The 27,085-nt window shown below is 33.2% G+C and overlaps 1 protein-coding gene across 1 annotated transcript; it reads left to right on the forward strand.

Moving 5' to 3' along the window:
* Window positions 1–473: 473 nt before the first annotated feature.
* LOC114265337 (uncharacterized) lies at window positions 474–6,741 on the forward strand. Its single transcript, XM_028206118.2, has 16 exons — window positions 474–723; window positions 817–892; window positions 1,229–1,354; window positions 2,305–2,665; window positions 2,742–2,837; window positions 3,101–3,180; window positions 3,603–3,678; window positions 3,762–3,938; window positions 4,454–4,558; window positions 4,651–4,746; window positions 4,845–4,937; window positions 5,058–5,096; window positions 5,218–5,259; window positions 5,628–5,755; window positions 5,847–5,973; window positions 6,245–6,741. Exons 1-16 carry the CDS (start codon window positions 648–650, stop codon window positions 6,401–6,403), a joined length of 1,857 nt encoding a protein of 618 aa, XP_028061919.2. The 5' UTR covers window positions 474–647; the 3' UTR covers window positions 6,404–6,741.
* Window positions 6,742–27,085: the final 20,344 nt, after the last annotated feature.

Below are 27,085 nucleotides of genomic sequence, written 5' to 3' on the forward strand. Positions count from 1 at the left end.
AAATTATAGAAGTGTACCAATTTAATCCCTTAACGAAAGGGATCAATGTAAAATACACCAATAATTTATGAGATCTATTTATATACTTCTATAATTTATAAGGCAAAGTAATATTTAGGGCAAACTAATATCTCTTAATAATTTAAAAAATTCATTCGTGCATTATATATGAATTCAAAATGATACTTCAGAATAATTTAGGGGTTATCTATGTAAATAACCTATAATTATATAGGGTATGTTTGGTTTGGTTTTGGGAAATAAATTTTAAAAAAAAAAATTAGAAAAAGAGTTAAAATTTTTTTTTGATTTGTTTAATTGTATATTTTGGAAATAGTTTTGGAGTATGAAAGTTTAGAATGATTTGATATTTTGTTGCAATTAAGTAGATATGTGTAAGAGAAAAAGTGATTGAGAAAGAGAAAGGAGAGAAAAAAAATTATTAATTAATGTGTAGGGGTTAGAAAGTGATTATAGAAAAAAAAAAAAAAAATTTCAAAAACACAAAACCTAACAAAATTTTAGAAAATCTCGAAAACAACCCAAACAAGGCCATACAATTTCCCACATATATATATATAGCTAAATTTCCCGCCATTGTTTGTTTCGGTAGTTCATTCCGTCCTCTCGGCAAACCCTAGATCGCCATGGAAGAGGAAATCAAAGCAGAGTTCAAGAAGAACGGTTTCAATCTCGACGAAGAAGAAGAGATTTTGAAGAAATGTGAGTATTCATCCCCTTTTCTTTGCAATTAAATCCAGTTCGAATTTACAGGAACTTTTTTTTCATGAGTTGGCAATGTTTCGATGCGCTCAGGTCTCACTTTCTGCATACAATACAAGCTCAGTCCCGCCGATCTTGTTTCGAGCTGGGACGTTTACTCTCTCAACAGGTTCAATCACTTTCTCCAACTCTATTTCTCAAATCAACGGATAGTGAAAAAGGTTTCTTTTATCCCCTGTTTGGTTTCCGAGAAAACGGAGGAAAAGGAAAGAAATTTGGAAATCTTACAATCTCTGTTCTATGATTTATGAGAAAAGTTCAAAAATTCAACCTGAATGTGTTGGTTGATTTTTTTTTTTTTTTTTTTTTTTCAGGACTAAATTATATAGTAATATTTTAGTGTTTCTTTGCAACCAAACAGGGCACTATTGTTTTAGTGATCTTGAAGTTGAGATTGAAATATAATTAAAAATGGGGTACAATTGAGGTGTTATTTCGGTGACAGGCAACTGGAATTGACAGTGCAAAATGCTCACATGGATGCATTCTTGCTGCAACTACAAAACGAGCAGAAGGAAGCAATTATCAAAAAAGAGTCCGGTTTGCATTTGTACTCCAATGATGTCGCAATGTGAGCATCGTTTACAATCTTAATTTTAATGTTTGTTTTTTGTAGTGTCTCACTTGTTTCATTGATGTGTCTTAGGCTGTGTTTGGATTATGGATTTAGGTAGGCATGTTGGAAATTCACCCACCTTTTCCCTTTTCTCTTTTCCCTTTTCCTTTTCCGTTCCAAATCCCTACCCAAATCTTTGATCCAAACACAACCTTAATGTTAATTTTTTGTGTGTGTGTTAGCAAATAACTATTGCATTTACTTAAACGTAGTTAAATTTTGTAGGAGATTCTGGTATTGTGAACTAATTAACTATTGCATTGTAAATGATAGAATTTGTAAGACCATTGAAATGGTGGAAATGGAACCAATCTACACATGTTTTTTCATCTATACAAGTTCTTGAAAAACTAGTGTGAATGGTTGACAGTAGTGAGTTAAAGTAACCCTAAGAAGCATGGACACGGACACGTGACACGACACAGATACGACACGGACACGCCGACACGATAATTTTCAAAAAATGTAGGACACGACACGCGGGGGACACGCATGAAATATATAATTTTATATATTTATTATATGTTATATATATGAATATATCATTAAAAAATAATAAAAAAATGCAATATGACATTAATCCCTATAAATTTATATGATTTTTGTTTTATTATTGTATCTTAAGTTGTTTTGTTCAAACTTATAATTAGTTTCACATGTGTCTAATTGATAGACATGTGTGTTTAAGAGATAGACACGTGTGTCCTCCAAGTGTCCATAGAGTGTCCGGGTCTTTAAAAGATAGGACACGTTATAAAGAGTGTCGGACACGTGTCGGGAAAGTGTCCAAAGAGTGTCGGTGTCCGACACGGACACGACACGGATACGTTACCTTTTTAGAAGTGTCCGTGCTTCTTAGAAGTAACCATTATATGTTTACCAATGGTGGCTGAACTTTTATGTAGGCTATTGAGTGATGAACATGAAGATACAAAAGAGGGTTTTCTTGGCACTCCAACAGATAGATCCGATACACTTGGTCCAGAACCATTTGATTCGATACACAAAATTAATGGGGAGACTTTCTCTTCTATAAAGCCTTTAGAATCTGTGACGCCCTTTGGCCAAAGAAAGAGTAAGTTTGTGGTGCAATCCACTCTCAATGACCTGCCTAATGTAGAAAACGTAAAGAAAGAGCATGATCATGAGATTTCAGAGGATGACATCATAAAGAGGGTACAACCCAGCTCAAGGTGCTCCTTAGTTATCCATGGCTCCCAGCCTGAACCAGGTTGCAGGTTCATGTATGACAAGATTGAAGACAAGGTACTAAATGGTTCTCATAGCACAGATGTTTTTACTTATTGTGTAAAGTACCAACTTTGTCTTTTTGATGATCTAGTTCAATTTTCTCGAAAATCGCATTAGAAAGCATGCAACAGCACTTGTTGCTTCTGGTCTGTTTGAGGAACCGATTGACCCTACAGTTGCTTCACAGGTAATATAGTTGCTCTGTTTCTACCTCTCTCTTGTCCGCACAACTTGCAATCTTGAAAATGGAGAATTTACACTGTTTGGTGTGAGGAGTGGGAGAGAGCCTTTAAATGATGGTAGTTTTGAAAGAAAATAAAAAATGGAAATTGAGGTACAACTTCTAGCACTTCCCAAATTGTTATGGCATTTTTTTAATATGGTTTAGTTTTGAGTTTGTATGCTAATCAAACAACAAGTCTATGCTTCTCATGGAACCTATTATTTCAGAAAAGTGTATTTGCAGTTGGCATGATCTGCTGTGAAGAAGAAGGCCGTTTGAAGGAGAAGCCTGTCTTGCTGCAAAGCAGGTAAAGACTATTGGTCTTGTCCTTTAGTTTTGCCCTAGGCATTCATCAGGAATGTTGTGTTGCCACCTGCATTAATTGTGTAAGCTAATTCGTTATTGTGTAAGCTAAAAAGTCCTTTTATTAGACAATGTGTTCAAGATGTTGTCAAGGGAACTACTGTCTAATGCTTTCCCCAGCTGGGCATACGGCACTTCATTTTGGCCAATGCTTTGCCTCAATATACCTAGTTCCTTCCTAGCTTAACTTTACTAAACTTTCATGATCAGAATTACCAATTAGATAAATCTTAAGATGGGATATGAATTTCATTTGGATTGTACAAGGTAAACACCTTTAGGTGTGTCATTTACTTATTCTCCTTTGATGCTATTAGTTATCTCTACACCTTTGCTGTTTAAATATGGTTATTAGTTCTCTGACAGTGTTGAGCATTCTGGAGGGCAACGTGTGCGTCTTGACTTACAAAAATTGAGCCAATTTTCAATTTTTCCTGGTCAAGTAAGAAATAGGAACTCCTGACTGCCATTTCAATATTCCTTTTTAAAATGATAACATAATGCCAAATCATTGCATTTTTTCAGGTTGTGGGTGTTGAAGGGCACAATCCTAGTGGACATTGTCTGACTGCATCAAAAATTATTGATTATACTCCCTGGTCGGGTTCTGCCGATGAGAATCCTCATCCTACAAAGAAACAAGTTGTTGATCAGGAGTTTCAATTAACTGATCCATCTCATGTGCTGGCAGAGCTGTCAATGGTGTGTAAGCTAGCGTTCCACATCTCTGTAAAGTATTAGGTTTTGGATTGTTCTAATGGCTATCCATCACTAATAAGTGTGAATTCCTATTTTGGTCGTTTCTTTCTACAACATAACCAGTTAAGATTGCCAGTGTTTGGGTGATTGTGAGTAGTCCCAATAAGCAATGAAATATGGATGTGGGAATTGATATAATGTTGACACAATGACAAGGTTTAACTGATTGGAAAGGTGATTACAATTTTGATTCTCATCCCACATGAGGCTAAACATGGTACTATACATGAAGTTAACTTCTGAAATTTCATGTCATGAAAAAAGAACCTTAACTTCCCATTTTGAGCATGCAACCCATATTGGGATTTGGGCAGATAGTCTCATAGCAGTATTTATTACTTGAAATCCAAAGCCATTAGTTGGAATATGCCATGTCTAATATTAGGTTAAGTTTGGTAATCTTTTTAAGTTCTTTATACTAATATTGCATTTGTCCATGTCTTTGGAATCTTAAACAGATTATTGCAGCAGGTCCTTTTACCACAACTGACAACTTGTTCTTTGAACCTCTAACTGAGCTGCTAGCATATGCACGTAGAAAGCAGCCTCAGTTGCTTTTATTGGTAAGACCCACCATTTTTCATATCAATAATCTTGTAAATTGTAATCTGCATTGATAAATGACTCGAGAAGTTGGATTTTTTATGTTTGGCAGCTGGGACCATTTATTGATTCTGAACATCCAGAGATTAAGAAAGGAGCAGTAAACAGGACCTTTGACGAAATATTTCGTCTTGAAATCCTTGGAAGGGTATCTATCTATCTACACTAGATAATTTTGCCTGTTTGAGAAGATTTTATCTTTCTTTTTCTTTTCTTTTTTTAATTTTTTTCCCCAATGGTTTGCAGCTTCAAGATTATGTGGAATATATGGGCTCCGCTGCACGTGTGATTCTCGTGCCATCTATACGGGACGCAAATCATGACTTTGTTTTCCCTCAGGTAATTTTATTGCTAAATTAATTTATATAATATCTCTATTTTCCCAGTAGTTAACAAAAAATTGAGATCATAATTAAGTGTTAATTTCTAGATTAATGTTGTTTGGCTTTGATTCTGCAGCCTGCTTTTGATATTCAGCAAGCCGATCTCAAACATCAGGTATGCATGATTCTACAAGACTAGGGGAAGCCCACCTTTGAAGTGGTTGCTAGATCCAGATCATTTTTTAGTTTGCAGTCTCACAAGTCACAATTTTAAAGAAATTACATTGTCTTACCAGATAACCAGTCTTACAAATCCAGGGATTTTCAGTGCAAATGAGGTAATCACTAATTGCTTTTATTCTTAAATTATGATTGTTCGTACTTCTAGACATTAATTTCATGTTTGTGTGTGCTCCTCCGAATTCTTCAAAATGCATTGATGAGATGAAATTTTTTTGCATTATATTATTCTCATGCACCACAAAAGGCTTGAAACCGTACTTTAGGAGTAAAAACACACTAATTAGCAGAATGCCCTAAACTTGAGAAGAGCAACATGGAGTTAGAAGGAATCTAGTTAAGGTTCTCCCAAGAGAATATGTTTAATCGTATTATTTTAAATTCTATAACAATGGTTTGAAGCATTTTGAGTTAAACACATTGTACAAGTCTCTAATTAGTTTTCAATCACATTTTGGGTTTTCAGGTCAGGCTAGGTTGCTGTACTGTGGATATTCTCAGGCAACTTAGCGGAGAGGAGATCTCACGGAATCCATCTGGGGGATCCAAGCAGCGCATGAATAGACTTGCAAATCATCTACTTAGCCAGCGCAGGCATGTTTTTATTATTCTCTTAATGGAAATTTTTGTACTTGATATTAAAGAAGATTAAACAATTCAAAAGACGGGTACTTTTTGAAAACAGTTTCTATCCTCTATACCCACCAATGGAAGATACTCCCGTGGATTTTTCTCTCGCTCCAGAGGCTCTTCAGATCCCTTGTAATCCAGATGTCCTAATCCTATCCTCTGACTTGGCTCATTTCGTGAAGGTATATGATAGTTCTAGTTATATCAGAGAGTAATGATGGATTTATGAAACAGAATAGTTATACAGAATGATGTGTCAAAATGATATTCATTCATTTCAAATAAAAAAACTCATGATAGTGACTTGTTATTTTAAAACTGCCATTGACACATCATTCTAGTAGACTTTTTTGTACATAAATTCTGTTTGCAAATCAGTGTTCTTTCTTATCTAGTTTAGAGCAAATTGGATTGTATGAATGAAATTTAACTCTTCATCTCCTATGCGGACAGGTGTTGTCAATTGGGGATAAAAATGACGGGGAAGAGCAAGCGAAGTGCATTTGTGTTAATCCGGGAAGACTGGCTAGGGGCGAAGGAGCGGGTTTCTTTGTGGAGCTTAACTACGGGGGAAGCCCTGATTCAACCAGTGCTTCAGTTATAAGCATATAAATCTTAAACTACCGCATGTAGTGATTCAATAAGTGCCTCAAAAAAAAGTAAACCCTAAACTTATAGAGCTTGCAGTTGCAGATGATATCAGTTTGTTTGGAAGCAAAAGTGGACACCAAATTCTAATGGAGGAGCTTAGCACCATGAAGACTGTTTATGGAGTGCTGTCATGTAGTACTTGTTTCACATCACAATTAAGGTGATGTTACTAACAATGATGTTCTATTAATGTATTTAAACTTAATTCTTATTATTGTCTTTTCAAGGTGGCAATGATTTCTCTTTTTACCAACAGCCAAAAAAAAAAGGAAAATAAAAGAAAAATCGTTTTTGGTTGTGTTTTTGTTTTCTTTTATTTTTGCTTTTCATGTTTTAAGAAATATAAGCAATGAAAAGTTTGGCAATCATTTTTATTTTGCACGAAAATAATTGTTATTTTTTAAAAGGCAAATGCTAATGAATGTCTTTGTGGCAATTGTCTTGGAAATAGGTAAAAAAATGTTTAAAAAATAATAATTTGAATTCAGCTAAATAAAAAAACCGTTTTGATTTCAATAAGCCTCTTATTTTTTGTCTTTTTCTTGTGTCTCATTAACACTTGTTTAGAATTCTTTTTTCAAAAATAGGTGTTTACAGAAAAAATAAATAAATAAATAATTGTTAAAAGTAATTTTCAGGAATAGTTTGCCTAACAAATTTTTTTTTTTTTTTTCTAAACTAATTATAAATAAAAACATGAAATCATAATCAAATTTGGCAGTTGTAATCTAGGTCATTATTGAGGAAGGGGGATTTTATTTTAATTTAATTGGTGGTTAAATTTGTGGTTGGTTTAGTTGCTCCACCATCCGCCTTCTGATCCAAAAAACAGGGAATATGCTGAGGAATATGATTTGTATTACAAAGCTCTTCTTTGAAAAAAAACATCTCTGTAAAAATTATCCTATCGTTTAAAAAATTTATATTAATTGTGTGCTTAATGAATAGTAAAAATTAAATGAATATATAACTTTAAAAACGAAAATTAATAATGAATAAATTATAAAATATCATTGGGTAGATGTTAGACACATAAGATTCCTGATTTATTAGATAATTTCTACTACATAGTGGGTCTACCAATTGAATCCTCTCTGCATATTCCAAAGCTGTCATCCTTCATACACAACCACTAGCCTTTTTCAATTTTATTTTTTTTAATAAATTGAATGATTTTAACACTGTTATTTTTCTTTTCTTTTCCTTGTTTCTTTTTTTCACAATTAATTAGTATCGTATCATTATTTATGATGAACATTAATTATTTTGAGTCATTTTATGAAAAAAAAAATAAAATTATAATGCGAGAAAACATCTATCATTATCTTTCCAAAGAGGAAGAGATAGGAACTTAAACTCTATTATGCCTTCGTTAATTGTTTGGCAATTTGGGTTGGGTTGGGTTGGGTTGGGCTGGATTTGAGATTATTTTAGTCACTAGAAGATAAAATAAATTTTTAGTCTAATAAGACAAAATATCACATCCAACTCATAATCATTATATTCTTTCTCTCACAAAAATTAAAAAAAGCCAAAAAGCTCATCCCAAATGAGGCTTTTTAGTTCCAAACTAAAATAGTTAAAAAATCAAAAAGTCAAAAAGCCAACCCACTTCCCAAACAAATTCCTTGAGTGATTATTTGATAGTCTTAGAGTACTATTACATACTATTTATCACTTAAAACTTGTTAAATTATTTTCCAAAATTCAAACAAAAAGTATATTGGGTTTCACAACTTTAACCAATAACAATCAAGTAGAGGCACCAAGTAAATTTGCTCCAAGTCCACCATATAATTTTGAAATTTTTACTAGTTGGTCCCAATAATTGAATCTATTACTCATTAGGTCTTAAGTTTCTATCTCATACACCAAGAAGTTCTGTTATATTTTTTTATCTCGATTTTGCCCTGCTACCGGCTTGTAAAAATCCCTATTTAAATCATCCCAAACACTTTCTAAATCTTTAATTGTTTATAATATTTATTACTCGTTAATTTTTTCAATTTGTATTAACTTCTCTCTAGATCATTTTTCCAAAACTCTTTTTCTTTCTCATCTCTCTCTCTCTCTCTCTCTCTCTCTCTCTCTAGAAGATACCACCATTGTAGTTATGACCATGGCCATGGCCATCCATCCACAACCACCATCGTCATCCGTCACTAACCACCGCCACCTCCACCAGTCACTACCACCACCTTCGCCGCCCATTACCACTACCATTGTTCACCAACCATCTCCACCGTCGCCGATCTATACTTCACCATCTCTCAATCGTTTGACTCGCTCGCCTAACATTGTCGTCTTCCTTTCTTTTTGCCGTTACCATCACTCTTCCTCCATCCTCCATCATTTATCTGCCATCACCGTCGTTCTGCTTCAATCATCGATTGACCATCTTCAACGTCAAACTTCACCAATGACTTCAAATCTAGTTGTTTTCAATGCCAATCTACCATCTTCAGCGCCAATCTGGTACTTTACATAGTCACTGTTGAGATCGAGACTCTTTCGACAGTGTGTTGGTGAAGATTTGCATTTGTAAAACATTTTGAACTAATCTAATGAATTTATCACTTAATTCAGTGATAAATTTATCACTGATTTTTGTTCATATTATATTTATCACCTCTCTTCCTCACTTCCTCTCTATCTTTTTATTTCTCCTAAACCAAATATGTTGTATTAGTGATAAATGTATCACTGATATATTTCTTTGAATGTTGTGTTGATTTGTGACGATGATGACGAGGTTTTTTTTTTTTTTTTTTTGTAATCTTTTAACAAACAACTAGTGAGAAATTTTTCAGTGAATGTGTTTATTACTGCAAAATTTATTACTGAATATGTCTTTGAATCTTATGTTAATTTGTGACGATGATGATGATAATTTCTTTTTGCAATTTTTTTAGCAAACAGTCAATGATAAATTTATCATTTTTGTCACTATAGAGAGATGCATATGCAGTATGATTAATCTATCAATGATAAATTTATCATTGATTTGTTGAATATGTTGTATATTGTTGCTAAATTTATCACTAATTTGTCATTGTAGATGTGAATATGTTGGATGGGTCAATCTATTAGTGATAAATTTATCACTGGAAAGAGGACAAAGAGCAGATGGTAAAGGTATGGTTATGTTGATGTACGATACAAAGGCTAACAATTTTCTACTAAGGCCTTTCCTTTTCATTTTCCTTTTCCTCTTCATTTTTCTCTTTATCTTCTCTCTCTCTCTCTCTCTCTCTCTCTCTCTCTTTCTCTCTATCTCTCATTCTTCTTATTTTTCTTCTTCTTCTCCTGTCGCCATCAGATCTTAGAAGATAGTGACAATAGTGAGCATCGGAGGTTGCCGGAAGTGATCATCAAAGGTTGCCGCCGATGGTTGAAAGTACTCGTTGATGGCTAGAAGTGGGAGACGGTAGGTCATGGTAGTGATTTGATGATTGAGTTGTTGAAAGAGGTGTAGGAAGGGTATTTTGGAGATATTAAGAGGTGAAAAAATGAGCAGGACTTACACTTAAATAAATCTGGCCAATAGAACCGGCTTGTAAGTCCCCCTATAATTTTCTTCTATTATTAATTTTAAAGTCTGCACTATTACAAAAATAGTTAAAGATCACACTTTGACAAAAAAAAAGATCTCACTTTTATTGGAAGTGTGATAAAAAAAATTATATTGATATTTTAATCACACTTAATTTGATTGAGTGTGATAATATTTATTTTTTATGTCACCTTTCAATTAAGTGTGATTCTATATATATTTTTCAATCATGCCTTCTAATTAAAAGTGTGATTATATATACACTACTACTTTTTAATCACACTTTTTAAACAAAGTGTGATTATATATATATTTTTTAATCATACATTCTAATTAAAGTGTGATTGTTTATATATTTTTTAATCACACATTTTAATTAAAGTGTGATTATATATACACAATTACTTTTTAATCACACTTTTTAAACAAGTGTGATTATATATATATTTTTTAATCACACATTCTAATTAAAGTGTGATTATTTATATATTTTTTAATCACACCTTTTTAATTAAAGTGTGATTGTATATACACTACTACTTTTTAATCACACTTTTTAAGTAAGTGTGATTATATATATATTTTTTAATCACACATTCTAATTAAAGTGTGATTATTTATATATTTTTTAATCACACCTTTTTAATTAAAGTGTGATTGTATATACACTACTACTTTTTAATCACACTTTTTAAGTAAATGTGATTATATATATATTTTTTAATCACACATTCTAATTAAAGTGTGGTTATTTATATATTTTTTAATCACGTTTTTTTAATTAAAGTGTGATTATATATACACTACTACTTTTTAATTACACTTTTTAAGTAACACTACAAGAAAAGTGGGCTTATGAGACTGAACTTTTTGCGACGGCACATTTGCCGTCGCAAAAAATGTGACCTTTTGAGACGGCACAATTTGTCGTCGTAAAAAATACGACTTTTTGAGACGGCACGACTTGCTGTCTCGCAAAAAAAAAAAATGTAACTTTTTGAGACGGTACAACTTGCCGTCACGAAAAATATGCCTTTTTGAGACGGCACAACTTGTCGTTGCAAAAAAATATGACTTTTTGAGACTTCATATATATAGTTACAAAATGGTTTAAATAAATGCAATGGTATTTTTCTATCATAAAAAAAAAAAAATTGAAAAAAACGACATTGTCTTACTCTTTTGATATAACATTTCTCTTTTCATCAATTTTTTCATCTTCCTGTCTCTCTATCTCTATCTCTGTCTCTCTTCTCTTTCTCTCTCTCACTCATCACTCTTCTCTGTCTGTCTGTCTGTCTCTCTCTCTTTCTCTCTGTGTCTCTGTCTCTCTTCTCTTTCTCTCTCTCACGCATCACTCTTCTCTGTCTGTCTCTCTTTCTTTATGTCTCTATCTCTATCTCTATTCTCTTTCTGTCTCTCACTCATCACTCTTCTCTGTCTGTCTGTCTCTCTTTCTCTCTGTGTCTCTCGCTCATCTCTCTTCTTTCTCTGTCTCTCTCTCGTTTATTTCTCTCTCTCTCTCTCTCTCTCTCTCTTTGTCCATCTCTCGAGCATCTTTTGTTTCTCTTTTTTTTTTGTCTCTCTCGTTTTTCTCTCTTCTCTCTCTCTCTCTCTTTTTTCTATGTCTCTCTCTCTCGTTAATCTCTTTTCGCTTTTTTTCTCTCTCTTTTTGTTTATCTCTTGTTCATCTCTTGTTTCTCTCTCTTTTTCTGTCTCACTCTCTCTCTATCTTTTTCTCTCTTTGTCTATCTTTATCTCTTTCTTTCTCTGTCTCTCACTCATCACTCTTCTCTTTCTCTATCTACCTGTCTGTTTGTTTGTCTATCTGTCTCTCTCTCACTCACTGTGTTCGCCTTGCTCACTCTCTCCCTCATCTCTTCTCTATTTATTGAGCTCCCTCTCGATTTATCGATCCAACCATATTGGGGACTCCCAGTGGGCGGTAACCCCCAGCACCCCCACTTCTACGTGGGGGGCTGTGAGAGCAAGAGTGAAAATAAACAAATAAATAAAAATTTTTGAACCAATCAGAAAACAGTGGGGGTGGTGGGGGTCACTCCCACTGGGGGTCTAGGGCATTTTTCTTATCGATCCACTACAAGAAAATGCACTTTTAACGACCACTTTGTCTCTTTCTCGCTCATCACTTTGTCTCTATCTCTCTATCTTTCTTCTCTATCTGTCTCTCACTCATCTCTCCCTCTCACCACCCATCTCCTCTACCACATTTACCACTATTGCAAATGCCATTCCACTACCACCACTACTACTACTGTTGCCACTCCACCTCTACGATTACCATTACTACCATCATCGCCACCACTCCCCTACCACCACTACCACTACTACCACTACTACTACCATTACCTCTCCTCCACCACTGCCACTCCATCTCCTTTGTCTGTCTCTGCCTTTCTCTATGTGTCTTTGTCTCTTTTCTCTCTCTCTCACTCATCACTCTTCTCTGTCTGTCCGTCTCTCTCATTCTCTCTGTGTCTCTGTCTCTCTTCTCTTTCTCTCTCTCACTCATCACTTTTCTTTGTCTGTCTGCCTCTCTGTTTTTCTCTGTATCTCTCGTCTATCTCTCTTCTCTCTATCTCTTTCATCTATCTTCTCTCTCTGTCTCTTTTCTCTCTCGCTCTCTCGTTCATCTCTTTCTGTTTCTCTCTCGTTTATCTCTTTTCGCTCTTTCTCTCTCTCTCTATATATCTTTTCACCTATTTTTCATCTTTCTTTCTTTATTTTCTTTCTCTCTCTCACTCATCACTCTTCTCTTCCTGTCTGTCTATTTGTCTCTCTCTCTCTCTCTCCCCTATTGTGTTCGCGTTGCTCACTATTTTCCTTCCGTCTTCTCTATTTACTGAGCTCCCTCTCAATTTATCGATCCACTACAAGAAAATACACTTTTAGCACCACTTTGTCTCTCTCTCGCTCACCACTCTGTCTCTCTCTCTCTCTCCTCTATCTGTCTCCCACTTATCTCTCTCTCTCACCACCCATCTTCTCTACCACCTTCACTACTACTGCAAACGCCATTTCACTACCACCACTACTACCACGGTCGCCACTTCACCACTACGACTACCAGTACAATATTTTTCATTAAAATATTACCCCTACTTCTACCAAATAAAAAATAATAATAATTTTTTTTTTATTAAAAAAAATGAAACAAATAAATTTTCAAGCTTAATTAGTAACCAAAATAAAATAATTTTTTTTTTAAATTTTATTTTAACAAAAAATAAAATTTTTTTTGCGACGACAACCCCTATCGCAAAAAATAAATAAATTAAACAGTGTTATTTTATTGTTTAAATTTTTTTTTTTTTGAAAAAGATTTTGATTTCCTCCCCTCCTTTTTTTTTTCCATTCCCGCTCTGTTCCTCGCTGCCCGCCCAAAACCAACAAACCCTAGTCTCTTCTTACCCCTCCCTCTCTATTGATCGATCGGCTGTTGAAAGGTTTATATGTGGAGATGAAGTTTGAGAGGCCGAGTAAGATCCAGACGATCAGTTTGCCTATGATTCTGACCCCTTCGGCAGCGGCGAGATTTCAACCTGGAAACAGTGCTCTCTCTTCAGCGGCGAGACTGCTTGGGCGGCGGCGACGATGGAAGGGTTTCGTTCTCTTCTCTTCGATCAAAAAAAGTATCAGTTCGATTCTTGAGGTATGTTCGGATTCTACCCTTCTCTCTCTCTCTCTCTCTATCTCTCTCTCTCTCTCTCTCACACACACACACACACATTCACTCCATATTTGTTCGATTATTTGGTGTTTTTAATTGCAATTTCGATTATGGGTTTGTAGAATTTTGATCGATGGATTAATGTTATGGGTTGTTGGATCTATTTGAGTGTTGGGTTTGTTTGGGTGTCAACATTGAGACTCTGGTTCATCAACTGTTTCAAATGCTGCAACAGAGCCTAATCGAACCTTCATGAAAATGAAATTAATGGTTACAAATCTATGTTTATACAAAGAAGGTTTGATATATGTATATATATATATATATATAATAGAATATACCTTTCGGACGAATCCCAAGCCTGTGGAAATGGCCATGGATGAGTCGGTTCTTTAACATCCCATGAGAATCCAGGCATCTTTTTTATCAAAAGAATTCCTGAATATTGATTTGTTTTCTCAATTTATTGGCTAATTTGTTGGCCCCTGATATTGGTATTCAAAGCTAGTCCGTTGGTATTAAGGAGTGTGATTACTTTTTTACCCATGTTGCCCTAGCCCTAACTCATCAAAGTAGCAGCAGCAAAAGGGAGAGGCAAGAGAAGCTCTTCTTCTTCTTCAGATTTCCAATCTCGTACAGCAAGCTCTCTCCAAAAGCACTTCTTCTTCTTCTTCAGATTTTCAATCTTGTTGGTGTTGCAGGTGAGAAAAGCTAATTAATTTATTAATCTTGTTGGTGTTTAATTAATCTTCAGATTTTCTGTTCTCAGTTTAGTTAATTAATCTTGTTGGTGTTTGGTGTTTCAATCTTATTCTCAGTTTAATTAATTAATTAATTTATTTCATTTATTTAGTTCGATTTAGTTCATCGTTGCTTGGATCTAAACTTGCATTCATCTGTGGCTTTTCTATGCTCTGTATAATAGATCTAAACTTGCATGCTTGGGTATATGTCAGATTGGGTTTTTTCTTTTTCTTTTTATTTTTGGTTTATTTTTTAATCTGAGTCTTTCTTGGGATAATACCAGTATTTCTTTGATTATCAAGTTGTCTTTGATTCAAATTAGTTTAATTTCAGACTGTACAAGGACGAATTGGGTAGTGTTCTGATTATCAAGTTGTCTTTGATTCAAATTAGTGTAATTTCAAACTGTAATTTCAGACTGGAGTCACTGGAGAATGTTGATGTTTAGCTAGTTTGTGGGGATGATTTTCGTGTCTGTCGTTTTGTAGGCTAGGTGGTGCATCATTTGTTTGGGAATATTCTTTTTATGTGTAGATTTAGATAGCAAGGTCATTGGTCTTATGGTATGTGTTACTTGAAGATAAATAAATTACTGTAATAAACACCTCTGGAGTTTGAAATTCAGCAGATTCTCAGCCTCCGTTTGGGAAGTGGGTTGGCTTTTTGGCTTTTTGGCTTTTTTGGCTATTTTAGCCTGGGCTAAAAAGCTTGGTTTGGGAAGGGCTTTTTGGCTTTTTGGCTTTTTTGGCTTTTTTTGTGAGAGAAGAATGTAATGATTATGGGTTGGATGTGATGTTTTGTTTGTTATGGCTAAAATAACCTATTTTGTTTTTTGTGGCTAAAATAGCCAAAAAAGCCTGAAAACCATCTTGCCAAACAGTCAAAGTTTCAGCGTAAGTTTTTGAGCTACTTTTTAAGTACTTGCAAGTTTCTCTCATATTTCTTTTTTGTCAATGTTGCCTTTGGAATTAAAAAGTAGTTCCTTTTTTTTTTGTTTATTTTTTTTTTCAGGGTTACACATACAGAAAATAAGATTGAAAATTTGGTTAGTTTCTTATTTTCCAAAACTATTAAAAAGAAATAGTAAATTGACTTCAAAATTTTTTGAGTTTTACGAACAATTTTGTAAAAGCAAGGGCAAAGAGGGCCAAATTAGATGCACAGGTGAGAGAGTATGAGAGTTGTGTTTGTTTAGAAATGTCTTGATAAATATGACAGAAGGATCTGATATAAAACTCTCTTCCAAGAAAATTTCACTTTCCTGCAATCAATCAATGCAAAAGGGAAATTTTGATAATTTCTCCCTATTATGAGGTTCTTTGCTGTCTTTGTTGTTGGGCTTTTTGTTGCATTTATTAGCTACTGTCCTATTATGTAACTCTTTGGTAGGTTTGTTGTAAGCTTCTTAAAAATAAATAAATAAATAAATAAATTTAGACCAATAAAATATTAAGCATATAAATTATTTATACGTAAAGCCAGTCTATAAGTTGGATTAATTACAGACCGTTCTATCTTACATACAGGTAAAAATGAAAAATTGATCTGGTATCCTCTTCATGGTGAATAGATACATAAGTTTGTGTGACCAAAGACGCAACCTCTTCATGTTTGGTGACGGGCTTTTAAGCAATAATTGACTTCAAATACATTTCAGACATTGTTGTGCGTGCTGGCCTAACTCCAAAGAACCGGGATGTCCAAATTCTTTGTTCCATGCTCACATACAAACAGATGAGGATATTTTTCATTGAAAAATGTTCTGTTTGTTTGGTGGTTCTTGCTCATTCTATTTTTATTTTTTCCTTTTTTAATATTAAACCTAACTAATTCATGAGGCCTCTAGTTCATAAAACCCTGTAATATCCAAGTGTGCTTTCCTTTATAATATAAGATGCCAGAAATTAGATGCCCTGCCAAATTGACTGTATGGGTGGGCAAAACATTTTTCTTGTTAAAGCATAAAGAAGGACAATCTACCTCCAAAATAGCTACTTTCATGCCTGTTTATATTCCCCACTTTCCATTCTTTTTGTCCACTAATGCCTTTTGGCATATTCCAATGTTGTTGTCCATTTTTAAAAGAAAGGTATTTTATTTTGCATTTTACAATATCATTATTTTTGGATGAGTATGAATGCATTTACCAAACCAAAACAAATTAAACCTTGTGTCTCAATCAAGTGGGGGTGGCTACATAATTTTTTTTTGGTGGTCATTTAGCTCTATCAAAGTTTGTATGCTCTGTTAAATTAAATAAATTTATATTTTCTTTGATTGTGGTGAGTATGCATCAGATGTCAGCTCAAGTCTTCCATGTTAAGTAGTTCTCTCTCTATTCCTACCATTTCATGAATATATTCATTTCTAATCTATCTTTTTTAGTTTTACCACAAATCTATCCAAAGCATTCTCATCTCAGTTGCCCAACACTTTCTTCTACAAAGCAGAATTGCTGGCCTTCTATTGAGTATGAATGCATTTAATAGAGTAAAATAGAGGGATGGTTTTGGAAATTCAGACTATATTAGTTGGTTATGAACACAGTCAATGCATATCCCCTTAAAAATGTAATCAGTGGCTTATTAAATACAGCCACATCACTCGCATGTTTTTGTGTGCACATGTAGATGCAACTTCTTCTTAAACACACTTTTATACTATTCTCGAGAAGTTAACAGAGATTGGTGGATGACTATGAATGTGCATTGCGACAATTGGGTCATTAATCATTACATTGGATTTCAACCTCAAGTATACAGTTGTTCCCTACTGAAACAGCGAAATGCAGAAATTGCTCTCTTCATTTTTACATTTTCAAAACTAGACTTTGTGAATGTTGTGCCCTCTTTCTATTGGCTTCTTGTGCATTGCTGATGTTGTGACTTTTTGGCAATTTACTAGTTTTAAGTTTCATTTCACCAGTGTGAAAGATATTGTTTAATTGTCTTGGTTGGGTTAGTCTGTTCTCTATTGTCATTGCATGATTTGATATTTTGTGCGTGTACCACAGATTTTTACAGACACACCATCATGCTTAAATCTGAGATGTGGTTATCTTGTTAGTAAATATATGCACATGCACTTCTGTTGATTTGATATGGACTTCACTGACATTTAGAACCTGGAGTAATTGGAATTGATTGATATTTACTTCCATTTTGGGGAATCCTTTTTATTTTTAATCCTCCAGAATTTATCATTTCATGGTAATTTGATGACCAATATATTTACATTGCGCCATTTAATTTATCATGATTTTTTTTTGATTGTTTAAAAGTCTCTGTGGTTGAGGTATTCACAGGTTTAGTCTTCTACGGTAGGAGATGAATATTTAAAGTGTATTATCATATGGAATTTCAGTAGGTTGGTTGTTACAGTACAATTTTGTTGTTGATGGAAACTTGAGGGTCCAATTGTCTTCTAATTTTGATTGTGATATCATTAAGCGACTTTTTCTTATCTTTTAACTGATTGATCTTTGAAATATAAAGGACGATGTTAAGTATATATACATATATGTATTTATATAGACATTGTAACTTACATTGACATCTAATGTAGGTGCGTTTGATTGGGTATTGCGTAGAGGGCTCTCTTTTTCTAGTCTATGAATTTATCGAGAATGGCAATTTAGATTGAAGGCATTGTATGACAAATTTAATTCTAGAATTGAATATAAGACTCACCTTGTTTTTGTCTCATTGTTAAATTGTGAACAAATAATGTTTCTATGTACTCTCAGCCTCAATTCATCATATTTACAAGTAGAAAGAGAACTTGTAATTTAAGTTGCCAATGATTGAGGAAAACATTGTTGGTAGAGCTAGCTATCTTCTGCTCTTCATGTTTATGCAATCTATAATTATTCTGTTTGTCAGGTATTTGTGCTAAATTTAATTGAATTACTTGATGCAAGTTTTGGTTGTAGGTGGTGGTGATGGTGGAGTTCTTAGGGAAATCTCTCGCCACAATACTATTATATAATTCCGAACGCCATAATTAAGTGATCCCATAGTTAAGCTTGAAGTTGCTCTTAAGGTAATTGAAACTCTTGTTGCAAATCACTAATCTGCCATAGAGATAGGTCATTGACATAGTTTTATTTTGATTATTTTAAGCTAAACTAACACATTTAAGTGCATTAAATTTTCAAGTCAAGTTTGATATATGTTTTTGCAGATTTTGTTGAGGGAATAGTTGATATGATCAAGCGGTTGATGTTGGGAGCCAAAGATTATGTTGCTCTTCTTCTTCTTCTTCTTCTTTTTTTTTTTTTGAAGACTTGAATTTTTTAGTACAGTGTATTTAAAGATGATTAATGGATAATGTCTATTATAAATTTAATTAATTTGTTAATTTTGTTATTTTTCATTTACAAAAAATTGTTTGGTGCTTGCAATTGATTTTTTTGTTGTAGCAAACCCATACATGATTTTTTTTAATAAATAATTATTTGCGACAGTAAAACAATGGTCGCTAAAAGTGTTTTTTTTATTTTTTTATTTTCTTTTGCGACGGCAAAATAGCTGTCGCAAAAAGTCTTTTGCGACCCCATGTGCAGTGGCATAGGCCGTCGCAAAAAGTCTTTTGCGACTGTATTTTTATTACTTGCGACTGCATGTGACGGTCGCAAAAAGTATTTTTTTTAGTAGTGAATGTTATTAATCACACTTAAAAGATGTGATGTAAATATTTTTAATCACACTTAAAAGGTGTGATCAAAATGTTATTAATCACACTTAAAAAGTGTGATTAAAAATGACCCTTTTTAATCACACTTCCAAAGATCACACTTAAAAGGTGTGATATAAATACTTTTAATCACACTTAAAAGATGTGATCAAAATATTTTTAATTACACTTAAAAGGTGTGGTCTAAATATTTTTAATCACACTTAAAAAGTGTGATTAAAAATGACCACTTTTAATCACACTCCCAAAGATCACACTTTAATAAAACTTAAAAGGTGTGATTAAATAACATACATCACACAAAAAAAGTATGATCTTTATCTGTTTTTGTAGTAGTGCTGGTTAGTTTAGCCAGTAATATGACACAAGTTTCCAACACTCTCATATATATAGGTATTATTTGTACAACAAACAGTTTCTTTTTTGTTATTCTGGAAGTTTATGTCTGACTATTTAATATTGTTTCTGGTTACAATTTATTAGATAAAAGTAATTTAAATAAGTTAAAAAAATTAATTATCTAAAAATTGAGGAGGGAGTGTTTTTCACTTATGCTTTTTACTTGCAATTGCACGAAACAAATCCATAAATCGACAAAACAAAAGAAGTGGACTCAGGACATAAAACTTGAATCACAAGGGACTATCTAAATAGAGGTGGTGGGATGTCTACAGAGTGTAAATCAAGTTTAGATTACTTAGAAATTGAATATGTAAATTAAACAATCGCTCTAGATTTCATAAAATTTTAAAGGGTAAATTACACTAATACCCCCGAAAGTTTTTATTTAATACAAATTTTTTCTTACGGTTGAAAAATTACATTTATTTATTGTCAAATTACAATAATATATTTATTCTTTGGCCTTTATATATATAAAATAATAAAATAATGTTAATATTTTGATCATGTCATTTCAAAAGAAATAATAATAACCTTTTTTGGTTTAGCTCACACAAAAAATAGAATTTCTTTATTTTTTTGTATATTTTTATTTTTACTGATTTTTTTTTAATATTTTAAGCATTTTTTTATTTTTATTTTTTAGATACACCTAATTTGGATATACTTAAGAAGTATAATATTTTGTGATTTTTTTTAAATTCACTAAATACAAAAATATAAAAATTCAGTAATGCTATAATAAATGTAAATGCCGATATTTGGTAATACTGTAATAAATGTGGGTGAATAGAGGAGAAAGAAAAATGATGGTGGAAATAAAAATGAAAAATTCTATTTATATATAAAAAATTGAGAATTTTTTTGATAAATCCACTTTTTAAGAGTTTTATTCCATCCAACCCATATTCTTTTTGACTATTCCATTTGGTCCTATTTAAGATTAGAAGACCAAAATACCCTTTTCATCAACTTATGTTCTATTTAGTTCACATTATTTTCTTATGTTTTAATAAGTCCTATGGGTGACATAATTACCAAAATACCCCTAATATGAATGTTCACACCGTCAATGTGAATGTTCATATCGTCAATGTGTAGGGGCACGGCCCATGTCGATCCTCGTGGGTGCCTGGAAAAATTCGAGTCAAGCCGGGGCGGGCCCGGCCCATTGACAATGTGAATATTCACATTGACATGTTAACATCCACATTAATAAGAGTGTAAAATTGGCCTGCGTCACGTGGCGGCACGAAACCAACCCGCAGCCCATGGGCGGGCCCGGTCCGCCCCGTTGACAATGTGAATATTCACATTGACATGTTAACATTCACATTGATAAGAGTATAAAATTGGCCCGCGGCCCATGGGCGGCCAAAAGCTCGCCCATGGCCCGGGATGGGTCCGACCCGGCCCGGCCCGTTGACAATGTGAATATTCACATTGACATGTTAACATTGACATTGATAGGAGTGTAAAATTAGCCCGCGCCTCGTGGCTGCCCGAAACCAGCCCACGACCCGTAGGCGGCCCAGTGCGGGCCCGGCCCGGCCTGTTGACAATGTGAATATTCACATTGATATGTTAACATTCACATTGATAAGAATATAAAATTAGCCAGCAGCCTAGGGCGGGCCCGGCTCGGCCCGTTGACAATGTGAATATTCATATTTAGCCCGTGCCTCGTGGCTGCCCGAAACCCGCCCACGGCCTGTGGGTGGCCCGGGGCGGGCCTAGCCATTTTTTTTTAATTCTTTTTAATTTTTTCTATCAAAATTTTATTATTTTTCACAAAAAAAAATACTAGGCCTCGACACGGGCCGGGCCTCAGACCGAGCCTTGAATGGGCCTTAACCAGGCCGATGGGCCGAGCCAGGCTTCAAAGTAATGGCCTAGGCCCTAGCCTAGGGTCTCGGACTAGGCTCGAGCCTGGGTCCAAACGAGCCTTTCCCGGGCCGGGTCGAGCCGGTCCACGGGCCAAAAAATTAGGCCCAGGCCCTAGCCCTAGCACAAAGGTATTCGGGCTTTGGATGGGCCGATGGATCGAGCCTTGGGTCGGGCCAGTGGGCCTGGGCCTAGCCTCGAGCTTAGGTCGGGCTTGGGCGGGCCTGGCCATTTTTTTTTAATTCTTTTTAATTTTTTCTACCAAAATTTTATTATTTTCCATAAAAGAATACATTGCGCCTCGGCGCAGGCTGTGCCTTGGACCGAGCCTTGAATGGGCCTTAAGCGAGCCGATGGGCCAGGCCGGGCTGGGCTTCAAAGTGATGACCTAGGCCCTAACCTAGGGTCTCGGACATGCTCGGGCCCGGACCGAAACGAGCCTGCCCCGGGCCGTGGGCGGGCTTCGGGCAGCTCATGAGCCGTGGGCTAATTTTACATTCCTATCAATGTGTATTTTAACATGTTAATGTGAATATTCACATTGTCAACGGGCTGGGCCGGGCCGGGCCTACCCCGAGCCGCGGGCAAGCTTCGGGCAGCGGACAAATTTTACACTCCTATCAATGTTAATGTTAAAATGTCAATGTGAATATTCACATTGTCACGGGTCGGGCCAAGCCCGCCTCGGGCTGCGGGCCAATTTTATACTCTTATCAATGTGAATATTCACATTGTTAACGGGCCAGGTCGGGCCCGCCTTGGGTCGCTGGCCAATTTTATACTCTTATCAATGTAAATGTTAACATGTCAATGTGAATATTCACATTGTCAACAGGCCGGGCCCGAGTTTCGGGCAGCCACGAGTCGCGGGCTAATTTTACACTCCTATCAATGTGAATGTTAACATGTCAATGTGAATATTCACATTGTCAACGAGCAGGGCCGGACCCGTCCCGGGCGGCAGGCGAGCTTTTGGCCGCCCATGGGCCACGGGCCAATTTTATACTTTTATCAATGTGAATGTTAACATGTCAATATGAATATTCACATTGTCAACAAGCCGGGCCGGACCCGCCCCGGGTCGCCCATGAGCCGTGGGCGGGTTTCGGGTAGCTACGAGGCGCAGCTAATTTTACACTCCTATCAATGTGAATGTTAACATGTCAATGTGAATATTCACATTGTCAACGGGCCGGGTCGGACCCTTCCCTAGGCCGCTGGCCAATTTTATACTCCTATCAATGTGAATGTTAACATGTCAATGTGAATATTCACATTGTCAACGGGCCGGATCAGGCCCGCCCTGGGCCGCTGGCCAATTTTATACTTTTATCAATGTGAATGTTAACATGTCAATGTGAATATTCACATTGTCAACAGGCCGGGTCGGGCCCGCCCTGGGCTGCCCATGGACCGTGGGCGGGTTTCAGGCTGCCACGAGGCGCGGACTAATTTTACACTCCTATCAATGTGAATGTTAACATGTCAATGTGAATATTTACATTGTCAACGGGCCGGGCCCGCCCCGCGCGGCGGGAGGGCTTTTGGCCGCCCATGGGCCGCGGGCCAATTTTATACTTTTATTAATGTGAATGTTAATATGTCAATGTGAATATTCACATTGTTAACAGGCCGAACCGGGCACGCCCCAGGCCGCCCATCGGTTGTGGGCGAGTTTCGTGCCGCCACGGGACGTGGGCCAATTTTACACTCCTATTAATGTGAATGTTAACATGTCAATGTGAATATTCACATTGTCAACAGGTCGAGGCCGCCCTGGCTCGCGGGCTAGTTTCGCGCCGCCCACAGGCCAATTTTACATTCCTACCAATGTGAATTTTAAAATATAAATGTTCACATCATAAAATTACTAACTGTTCAAAAAATATTTATAAGGGTATCAAAATTAAATATAAGGGCATAAGTGTCCAAGAAAATAGTGTAAATCAATAAAAAAGACTTTATGGAATAAAACTATACATACATGGGACTAAATGGGTTAAAAAATTCCTTTATGGACTTCTTGGATTAAAACACTTCTAAATGAGATTTATCAATAATTTTTCCTAAAAATTTATACAAAAAATATCATAAAAATATTGAAATAGTGATGCTGTTGTAAATATAAATCATGCTTATAGGTGTTTGGTTTTAAAGTGAAATGTTACCATTAAACTATATCATTGTGTTTGAAAATTTTATATAAAATTTATGTTTGTATATTATCACTCAATAAGAATATGTTTAGGTAGAATTTAATGATGAAAAATTGCAAGATGTAGTCATGATGATAGAAGCAAAAAATTATAAAAAATCACAAAATGGTCATTTAGAAAATTTTAAGATATGACATCAGCTATTTAAGGAGCAATTTGTAATGAGATTATAAATTTTAAGGAAGAGAATATAATTTTTCAAATATGAAGAGAGAATTTGTATTAAATAAAAATCTCAAAAAATGTAAATATAATTTACCCAATTTTAAAATTTACAAATCAAATTTAAATAATTTAAAGAAACAATAACACATTTCTAACAAACCAGACAACTCGTCTCGATTCCATTGACTAAACGCAAGCATTGGATAACAGATTCCACCCACATAAAAATAATAAATAAATCAAAAAAATATTGACGTTCAAAAACAAAAAAACAAAAAAAAATTGAATGTCCTTAGACACGGTACATTAATCACTAATTATCATTTTTTATATTATTTATTAAAATATTATTACAAAAATAACTTATATATTGAGTGTTTTAGAAAGTAAGTTAAAAATTAATTCTTTGATTTTTTTAAAAAATATATATAAAAAAAATAAAAAGATGATATAACTTAAAAAAAATTAAAAAATTAACTTTTAATCCAAATGTCAAAATAGACCAACATTTCAAAGGGCAGCTTATAACCTCTCCACATCAAGTGAGAGAGATTCTCTATTCTTTTCCAGAATAGAGGAAAAGTTACAGCGTGCTTGTGAAGCAAACTTATATTGGTCCCGTTTGGTAAAGTTATGAGAAAGTAATTATAGATTAGTCCCGTTTGGTAGAATTGTAAGAAAATAATTATAGATTATAGTTTACAGTTGTAAGCATAAATTGGTAACCTGTTTGGTGTAACTGTGGGATTATAGATTTAAGTATCAGAATAGTGTTTGGTAAATAAACTGTAAAATAGTTTTTTCTGTTTAATTGACTTTTTTGCCCTTATATTATATAAAAATGATAATTTTGTCATTTTTTTTCAATTTTAATTTTAAAAAATTATTTCATTAATAAAAATTAATATAATTAGTATTAATTAGTATCAACTACTATAAAAATTGATACACTTGATAAAATTTAATTAATATCAAATAATATTAATTATTTGATACTAATTATTATTATTTTTTAATATAATTCTTTTTAATACTAATTACAATTAAATTGTTATAATGTTATTATAATTCTTTTAATATTAATATAATTATTATAATTTTAATATAATTATTTTTTTAATTTATTATTCTTTTTCATTACAATTAAATTAATATTAATATAATTCTTTTTTTAATTTATTATTCTTTTTCATTACAATTAAATTGTGTAATTTATTTAATGGATATGAATTGCACAATTTATTTCAATATTAATAAATTATTTTTATTATTATTTTGATTAATTTATTTTTTTATTTTTATTTCAATTTATTTTGTTCAATATTATTTTTATTATTTTGTTTTAATTATTATTTTTGTTTAATTTATTTAAATTTTTTTTCCTTCTCTTCCTTCCTGAGCAATCCGTACGCCGCAACCCCAACCGAGATCGACCCGTCGCTGGTGGTCTGCAACCCTAGCCGAGATCGACCCTTCGCCGATGGTCTGCAACCCTAGCCGAGATCGTGCAACCCTAGCCGGTTGTATTTTTAAGCACCTGGGGAGCAACTTTCAATTTAAGCCAAAATTTGGCTTAAATTAAGCCATAATCTATCCTCATAAGCTGTACCAAACACACTAATATAGCTTAATTTAGGCCAAAAGCTGATTTAAGTTGAAAATAAGTTTTACCAAATGCCACCATTCTAAATTTCAATCTTGGCTTTAATTTTTTGAAAATTGAATTTTTTATTTTTCATTTTTTTTTTATTTTTAATAAATATTTTTATAATTTTAAGCAATTTTTTATTTTTTTAAATGCACCTTACTTAGATGTATCTAAATTGTAAAATATTTGTGAAAAAATATTTTAAAAAATTAATAAATACACAAAAATATAAAAAATATATATACTGAATTTTCATAATTTTTTTATATTTTTGTATTTAGTGAGTTTTTTTTCTCAAATATTATAATTTTTAAGTGTATTTATGTTAGGTGTATCTAAAAATTAAAAAAAAAATTTACTTAAAATATTAAAAAAATTCAGTAAAAACAAAAATTATATATATATATATATATATATGAAAAATGAAAAAATAAAATTTTTTAAAACATGAATTCTGAAAATAAAACCCAACCAAAGTAAATGATTCTTCTGGAAAAGTTATAGCGTTCTTGTGAAGCAAACTTATATTCTAAATTGCAGTCGGTGTGTTTTTTGGATTAAGCTTTTTGAAATTAAGTTTTTTTATTTTCGTATTTTTTTTTATTTTTTTAGATGTATCTTACTTAGATATATTTAAAAAGTAAAAAATTTGTGAAAAAATATTTTAAAAAATTAATAAATACATGAAAATATAAAAAATGTACTGAAATTTTGTATTTTTTTTGTATTTTTGATATTTAGTGAATTTTGAAAAGGTTTTTTTCACAATTTTTTTTTTTACTTTTTAGGTATACTTATGTTAGGTGTGTTTAAAAAATAAAAAATAAATTGCTTAAAATATTTAAAAAATTCAGCAAAAACAAAAAAATATGAAAAACAAAAAAATAGAATTTTTTGAAAAGTGTTTTTTTGAAAAGTGTAACCAAGCAAAGTGAAATGATCAGTAGGATTAATTGAGAAAATGTTATAGATCTTAAATTTTTTAATAAATAAATAATTATTTATTTGATAGAAAATTTGGTATTCCTAACATTATCTAATTAATTATTCAGTACTTTGAAAATATTATCTGCCATTATTTATGTGTATTTTAAATTTGAGTAGCCAAATTGCACTCATATATTATAATGAATTGGGTAATTATAAATGTAACGCTAGAGGTTGGTTTAAAATAGAAATTGTTCTTTATAGTTTTAGAAATTATATTTCATCTCTTGAGGTTTCTAATTTTATAATAAATAGTCAATTTGTTAATAAATTATCAACTTAATTAATAGTTTTTCATGATGTCAGAAATATATTTCAATTAATAATTCAAGTAATTTTATTATTGTATAGACAGCAGTTAGGAATTTTATTTTTTCAATTAATCTTATTAAATAAAAAATTCTGATAAGAGGTATTTATAATTTTTTTAAATTACAATAGACAATATATATTTTAAGTAAACCCGAGAGAGAGTGTATTTGAAATTTACCCAATTCACATGCTTTGATTGATCCCAAAATAGTGGATCTCATGTCTAAAAAGTATCCTTTCATTTGGTAAGTGGGTTATTTTATTTATTTTTTTTGACTTTTTTATTATTTCAACTTAAAGCTAAAAAATTTGTTTTTATTGGTTTTTTTTGACTTTTGTGAGAAAA

This window comes from Camellia sinensis, chromosome 10 (assembly GCF_055761805.1).
Source record: "Camellia sinensis isolate YWXY chromosome 10, ASM5576180v1, whole genome shotgun sequence".
Classification (NCBI taxonomy): domain Eukaryota; kingdom Viridiplantae; phylum Streptophyta; class Magnoliopsida; order Ericales; family Theaceae; genus Camellia; species Camellia sinensis.

Excerpts from the sequence above, each read along its gene's own strand:
- LOC114265337 (XM_028206118.2), top strand. The coding sequence starts at position 648 with ATGGAAGAGGAAATCAAAGCAGAGTTCAAGAAGAACGGTTTCAATCTC. Across the intron at positions 3,939-4,453 it reads TGCTGGCAGAGCTGTCAATG|ATTATTGCAGCAGGTCCTTT; the intron begins GTGTGTAAGCTA and ends AATCTTAAACAG. Across the intron at positions 5,756-5,846 it reads CATCTACTTAGCCAGCGCAG|TTTCTATCCTCTATACCCAC; the intron begins GCATGTTTTTAT and ends TTTTGAAAACAG.